The sequence below is a fragment of the Lynx rufus genome, unplaced genomic scaffold (genome assembly GCF_022079265.1).
Source record: "Lynx rufus isolate CCGP_SWC_20201006 ecotype Redwood Valley unplaced genomic scaffold, mLynRuf1.p SCAF_2, whole genome shotgun sequence".
In the NCBI taxonomy this organism is placed as follows: domain Eukaryota; kingdom Metazoa; phylum Chordata; class Mammalia; order Carnivora; family Felidae; genus Lynx; species Lynx rufus.
Window position 1 is genome coordinate 209001263 of NW_025814834.1, and position 7533 is coordinate 209008795.

At 56.0% G+C, this 7533-nt stretch overlaps 1 protein-coding gene across 1 annotated transcript; it reads right to left on the reverse strand.

Moving 5' to 3' along the window:
• Positions 1-1767: 1767 nt before the first annotated feature.
• On the reverse strand, positions 1768-7063 carry LOC124514403 (extensin-like). Its single transcript, XM_047082388.1, has 2 exons — positions 7046-7063; positions 1768-2538 (listed from the first exon to the last, which is right to left on the reverse strand). Exons 1-2 carry the CDS (start codon positions 7061-7063, stop codon positions 1768-1770), a joined length of 789 nt encoding a protein of 262 aa, XP_046938344.1.
• Positions 7064-7533: the final 470 nt, after the last annotated feature.

Below are 7533 nucleotides of genomic sequence, written 5' to 3' on the forward strand. Positions count from 1 at the left end.
AGTCCACAAAGGCCCGTGAAGCACCTTCCGCTGGGTCTGGAATTGCCATCATGATGCCCTGCGTTGGTCTGGAATATCTGGTCACTTCCTCTGTAGAATGTTGAGTTTCTCCCTGGTGAGGGAGGTCCTCCGCACAAGGCAGCAGCAAGATGGGACTGAGCCAAAGCAGGTGGCAATGCTTCGACACAAAAGCCCACAGGCAAAGTATAAAGCAAGGGGCTCTGCACTCTGCTTTTTATCATATATTTTCTCCTTAGGCTTGGGAACATCTCAAAAAGAGAGTTGGGAGGGTGATCCTGCCGAACGGAAGAGGGACCTCTCAGCTAACCCAGGCCGGGCTGAGGGAGAGAAGTGGGACCACACAACAGAGTGGAACCAAGTCCCAAGGGTGGCAGTTGAAGAGGGCGTGGGGTAGGGGCCGGGAGAGGTGAAACCCACCCAGGAAGCTCAGAATCAAGACCAAGAACCAAGAGGGAGGTCAAAGCTGCTTTTAGGTGGTCTGGATGTAGATTTAATGGCTCAAGAGGTCCACCCAAAGCTCAGAGCAAAGGGACGGGTCATTCATGATGGCGGGCTTACAGACACAGGGAAGAGACGGATTAGTCTAGGAATGACCTTCATCAAAGTCACCCAGCTCGGACAGTGGGCAGAGACCCCCGCCTGGGAGCTGAGACCCGCTGGCCCCCTCCCCGGTCCACTCCTGCCGAACCTCAAAGTTTCTTATCCAGCCCACGGGGCCGGAGCGGGCCCCAGGCAACGCCTGCTCATCCTTCCATCTCCAGCCATAAAGAGACAACAGAATGGAAAAATAATTAAAAAATAAGAGTGGAGGTGGGGGGGGGGCGCGTGTTGGTAGGGGGAGAGCTGGGGGCTGGGGAAGCGATTTCCAGAGAAGAGACGGGTGGAGGGTTGGAGTGGCTGCCGTTGAGATAACCAACAGATGTGATTCTTCAGATAAGCGTAGCAATTTAGATAAATCTCGGGCTTTGGAGCTGGTCGCCTGCGTCCCTCTCCTCCGTCTGCCTTTTTTCAATTTTATCTCTGAGCCAAGGGAGGGGGTGGGGGAGGACAGGGAGCTCCTAGGGGTGAGGAGATGGGAGGAGGGGAGGGCAGGGAGGGGGGCCAACTTCATCTTCGGAGACTTTGGCTTTTCTTTTTAATGTGTTTTTCCCAGAAGGTGGGAAATGCCAACACACACTCGGAGACCTAGAAGGCGGCCTATGTTTTTTAAAAAGCGGCGGACAAAAATCAAAATATTTGAAAATGTATTTCATGGTAATTATGTCATATTTCATGGGCTGGTGCCACTACTGAAAGAGAGGCTGAATGCCTTAATTTGTATAGAAATTGTAATCATTTGTTCATTTCAAGGTGAAAATTGCATTTTTTAATTTAAATTGTATCCTGCATGATAGTCTATTATCTAGTAAAATTGTCTCCATGTCTGAATGCCTTATATGCAGCTGCAATGCTTGTTACAAATCCACTTATATTCATAAAAGCAGGTGGACATCTCAGGAAATGGAAGCCGTTGTGTGTGCGTGCGTGTGCGTGCGTGTGGATGCGGTGACCCCTCTTACTCCCGCCTGCCGCCCCCCGCCTCTGACTCTCATGTCAGCGTTCCAGACGTACTTAACAAATGATAATTAGTTGGAATAAATGAGGAAGCTGTACAATGTGGAAGAGGAAGCCCCGGACTGGGTCCTGGGTCCGGGGTCTTGGGTCCGGGGTCCTGGGTCCTGGGTCCGGGGTCCGGGGTCCAGGGTCCTAGGTCCCGGGTCCCGGGTCCCGGGGTCCGGGGTCCGGGGTCCGGGGTTCTGGGTCCTGGGTCAGGGGTCCGGGGTCCGGGGTCCAGGGTCCGGGGTCCTGGGTCCTGGGTCCTGGGTCCGGGGTCTTGGGTCCGGGGTCCGGGGTCCGGGGTCCAGGGTCCGGGGTCCTGGGTCCGGGGTCCGGGGTCCTGGGTCCTGGGTCCTGGGTCTTGGGTCCGGGGTCTGGGGTCCTGGGTCCGGGGTCCGGGGTCCGGGGTCTGGGGTCCGGGGTCCGGGGTCCTGGGTCCGGGGTCCTGGGTCTTGGGTCCGGGGTCTGGGGTCCGGGGTCCGGGGTCCTGGGTCCGGGGTCTGGGGTCCAGGGTCCGGGGTCTTGGGTCCGGGGTCCTGGGTCTTGGGTCCGGGGTCCTGGGTCCTGGGTCCTGGGTCTTGGGTCCGGGGTCTGGGGTCCTGGGTCCGGGGTCCGGGGTCCGGGGTCTGGGGTCCGGGGTCCGGGGTCCTGGGTCCGGGGTCCTGGGTCTTGGGTCCGGGGTCTGGGGTCCGGGGTCCGGGGTCCTGGGTCCGGGGTCTGGGGTCCAGGGTCCGGGGTCTTGGGTCCGGGGTCCTGGGTCTTGGGTCCGGGGTCCGGGGTCCGGGGTCCTGGGTCCTGGGTCCGGGGTCCGGGGTCCGGGGTCTTGGGTCCGGGGTCTGGGGTCCGGGGTCCTGGGTCCGGGGTCTTGGGTCCGGGGTCCGGGGTCCTGGGTCCTGGGTCCTGGGTCCGGGGTCTGGGGTCCTGGGTCCGGGGTCCAGACAGGACGTCCCTCCCCCTTGCTGGGTGTCCTTCCGCGGACAGCTCGCCGCCTCATCCCTAACTGCTCGACTCTGAATCCTGGTTCTGCCCCTGCCTAGCTGTGGGACCTTACACAGATCCCTAAACTGCTCTGGGACTTAATTTCTTCATCTTTAAAATGGGGGTAACGACACAATCCACTTCTGGTTATCGTCAGCAAGCCACGACCGGCGTGACCAGCAAGCCACGACCGTCACCTGCCACTGTCTAAACAGTCTGCCGGCTGAGAGTGGCTTTTACGTTTTTTAATGGTTGAAATATAAATCAAAAGAAATTGTACGAGGGGCGCCTGGGAGGTTCCATCGGTTAAGCGGCCGACTTCGGCTCAGGTCGTGATCTCGCGGTTTGTGGGTTCGAGCCCCGCGTCGGGCTCTGTGCTGACAGCTCGGAGCCTGGATCCTGTTCCGGATTCTGTCCCCCGTTCATGCTCTGTCTCTCTCTGTCTCTCAAAAAATGAATAAACGTTAAAGAAAAAAGAACTTACATGAAATCACATGAAATTCAAATTTCAGTGTTTATAAATAAAGTTCTAGTGGAACAGACAAGCTCGTGTCTGCATACGTGTCTGCTCTCACACCACATCAGAGCTGAGTAGTTGTGACAGAGACCCTATGGCCCGCAAAGCAAAAAGTGTGTCTTTATAGACAAAGTTTGCCCATTCTCGAAGTAACATAAGCGCTTAGCCCAGTGTGTGGCATGCCATAGACCTTCATCCTCTTTAGCAGTCACTGCAGGCGGGGGGGGGGGGGGGGGACTTCAGGACGTTGGAAAGCATCCAAGGAGGGTTTCTGCGGCAACAGCTTATACCTGTTATGTGCTGGTCACAGATACAGAGTTTCTCCTTGTGGCAAAAACTAGAAATGGTGACCTTGCTTTCGCAGAGGAATTTCATCCAGAGTTTTCTCAACACTTCGATGACTTTTTAAAATTTTTATTTTTTTAATGTTTATTTATTTTTGAGAGAGAGAGACAGAGCGTGAGCAGGCGAGGGGCAGAGAGAGGGGGAGACACAGAATCCGAAGCAGGCTCCAGGCTCCGAGCCGTCAGCACAGAGCCCGACGCGGGGCTCGAACTCACAGACTGCGAGATCATGACCTGAGCCGAGTCACTTAACCGACTGAGCCACCCAGGTGCCCCTCTATGGCTTTTCTTAAACCCTGGGGTGTCAGAAGGGGTTCTGGACCAACAGTTAGATACTCTATCCATCCACCTACTCTCGGGCTTAGTTTCTTCCCTGTAAAATGGGTCCCTTGCAGCGAAAGGGCCAGCTCCAAGTGACTCACGCCAGATGTAAAGGTCTGCCTGGATGATTCATTTCTTCCTCTCCTTTCACTGGGGTAGGTTCCATAGTCCCTGCAGGACCCTGTTCAGCAGCACTGACTACACATCTTTTAGTCTGTCCATCCATCCATCCATCTCTCTCGCTCTCAATTCCAGGCTCCCTAGGGCAAAGGAAAAAGGAAATCTGCATTTAAACACAAGCTGGGTGTCATTTGGTGAGTGACTTCATCTCTGAGCCTCATTTCCCCAGTCAGAAAGTAGTTGCCCTCTCCGTCACAGGGTTATGGGGGAGTGTTCAGAGAGGGTGTCAGTCAAAATGCCTCGGAAGCCGTAGAGAGCCATGCAGTTGTTATTTAAGGATTTACCTTCCCCAGGAATCAGGTCGGGGACGACTTGCCCAAGGCCACACTGGAGAAGAAGGAACCCAGTTGAGTTGAAGGCCAGTGCTTGGTGTTACAGATCGTTTATGTCCTGCCCAGCCCCACCCCCCCCCCCCCAGTTCTTATGTTGAAGCCCTAACCCCACTGTGATGGTATTTGGAGATGGAGACTTTGGGAGGTAATCAGGGTTAGATGGGGTTGTTAAGGGTGGGTCCCTCGTGATGGGATTAGTGCCCTTATAAGAAGTGAAAAGACAGCCGAGTCCTCTGTCTCTCTCCATGCACACACTCCAGGGAAAGGCCACGTGAGCACAGAGCAGGAAATAGCCATCATCTGCAAGCCAGGCCAAGGTGTTTGCACCAGAACCCCAGCGTGCTGGCACCCCAATCTCGGCCTTCCAGCCTCCAGGACTGGGAGACAGAATCATTTATGCTTTAAGGTAAAATCTGTTACAGAGCCCAAGCCGACTAAGATGCCCCAGTTCTTAGCCACCAGTCTATTCCCTCCCAGGATCTATTTTACGAAGGGAAGAGAATGCCAGCCTCGTGGTAACCCGGAGGAATCTGGGGTAGGAGAGAGTCAGGAATGAGGCTCTGGGGCCTCAGTTTCCCCACTGGTTGTCAACACTAGTTGTGCGACAGAATCAACCGGGGAGCTAAAATAATGTGACAATAAACATGCCTGATGCCCTTCTCAGAGGTTCTCCTCTATGGGTCTGGGAGGGGCCTGGACCTCAGTGTGTTTAGTCTCGTGAGCCTGAGACCATCCCAGCCCTGCCTGTGAGCCCAAGGGTAGCAATTCCTGCAGGGCTCCCAACGTTCTACGTCAGCTCCGGAGAGAGTCTGAGAACATGGGGCTCATTCAGCCGGAATGGATCCTGGGGCTGGGGAGCTGGAACCCCCGGGGCCCCGAGTTTACAGGTCTTCCCTAGGAGCATTTGCACTGTTCTAGAACAGTCTGCAGGTGGGGAGCTTTCCTGGCAACCTTCCAGGCACGGTTCAGCCTTCATAGTGACATTTACCACTTCCTGCGGACCTACTAGTTCTAGACGCTTGCCTCCGTCCCCTCACTGTCCCGCCAGCACCACCCCCCCAGTCGCTCCCTCTTCCTGGCTTCCAGTGCTTGCCCAAGGCCACACTGGAGAAGAAGGAACCCAGTTGAGCTGAAGGCCGGTGCTTGTTCCCTCCTGACTTCCGGTGCCATGTTCCCTGCTTTCCTCTCGTCCCCTCCACTCCTTTGCATGTTCCTTCACTGGGTTCCCTTTAAACTCTGAAGCCTAGAGTGCCCGCGTGGCCCAGTCCTGGCTTGCTTTTTTTCTTCTGTCTCTACCTCACTCGCTCCCTAAGTGGTCCTCTCCTCCACGCTCCTCGGTCTCCAGGTGGTGCAGTCTCCACACGGGGCCCCGAGGCAGTTCTCAGCTCCCACGTGGCTGAACACACCTACGGAACCCCTGCCCTGCCCTTGACTGGTTCCCCCCCAGCCTCCCCATCTCCTACCCCAAATGAATGACTGATTGGCTGCCTGAATGAGCAAACGGATGAATGAATATCCTGAGAAGAACCTGGGCCGAGCACTGAGAGGCATGAACACAAGCCACGGGTTCCTTCTGGAACTTTGGACAGTTCCCCCTGTCCTCTCCGGGCCTTGCTCTCAATATTTGTTGCAATAAATTCTCCTGCGAAGTGGGGTCTGTTACACCCATTTCATAGATGGAAAAGAGGGGTCTTGGAAGGGTTCAGTCCCACGCCACGGTCACCCGCTGGTAACTGACAGGGGTAGGATTGGAACATGGGTCCCTGTGGTTCCAAAGCCCACACGCCTCCCGCTGTGCTTCTGCTCTGATTGCGTCCATCCCCCTCCGCAGACTCCTCCCCTTGTCTCCAGGTTGGGGCCAGAGCCACGTCCTGCTGCTGCTGGCCCTGCATTCTGCCTGGGCAGGGGAGCCCCTCACTCGGCACAACCGTGCATCCCCCAGGACCTGGCCACTCCCAGGCCTGCTGCACAGGCGTGGGGAGGACACTTCATAAACCACATCCAGCTGTCTTCCAGAAAGACCAGCTCAACTGTGACTCTGGTGAAGGTGAAGAAAGTTCTGCTAACTTGGCTAGTCTGGACGCAGCGGAGGCTGGCCGAGGCCTCTGTGCAACGGAACTGAGCCCTCCTGATTATTTTCCAACCCAGAGTCTCTCGACCTCGGCACTGTTGACATTTCGGGTCAGATACCTCTTCGTCGGGGGCGGCCCTGTGCACTGTAGGAGTTTAGCAGCATCCCTGGCCCCTACTCACTAGGTGCCCGGAGCCAGCCACCCATCCATTTGTGACAACCACAGCGATCGCCAGCCTGCCACACCTCCTGGGGCACCGAATCGCCCCTGGTAGGGAAACACTGCTCTAATCTTAGACGTAGCCTGGCCCCTCTCTGTGCCGGCTTACAGGATAGTACCCGTTACCCTGGCTGGAACTTTGCCACGCGGCAGGCGTCTCACGCTCAGTGACTCATATCGAGCCCCTGCTCAGTGCCAGGCGTGAAATACCAACACAGACGAACTCACTTACCCCTCACGGCAGCCCTCTGGGGTAACTGTTATTATGATCCCATTTTACAGATGAAGAGCTGTAGGCACAGCGACACTGGCCAAGTCACCGACCGAGCTCTGACCCTGCAGACGGCGGGGGCCCACATCCACGTTCTCGCTCCATCCTGGCGCCCTGGCGACTCACGGTGTTTCTGTCGCTCAAATTCCAGAGGAGAAAACCTCAGGTCGTGTGGCTGCGCCCCACGAGCTCACCTGGCGCCCCATAGCCATGGCATTTGGCTGAGTCGGAGCTTGGCCCCCAACCTTATGGTAAAGCCCACTGTCTTCCCACGGCTCCTGGCTGCCTTCTAGACTCCTAAACATGCTTCCAGCTTGACAGGCGCTTGGAGATCGTTCATTTATTCAACAGATACTTATTTTTTCCTTTTTTAAAAAAGCTTATTTATTTATTTCGAGAGAGGGAGAAAGAGAGCACGAGCATGACGGAGGGAGGGGCAGAGAGAGAGTGGAAGAGAGAGAATCCCAAGAAGGCTCTCTGCCGTCCGCACAGAGCCCAACACGGGGCTTGAACCCACGAACCGTGAGATCGTGACCTGAGCTGAAATCAAGAGTCGGACACTCACTGGACTGAGCCAGCCAGGCGCCCCTCAACTTGTATTTATTGACATTGACTCCACACCAGGCCCGGTGGCTAAGAATGTGGGTTCTTCCTTATCCTTTAGAGACACGTGCTGAAATTG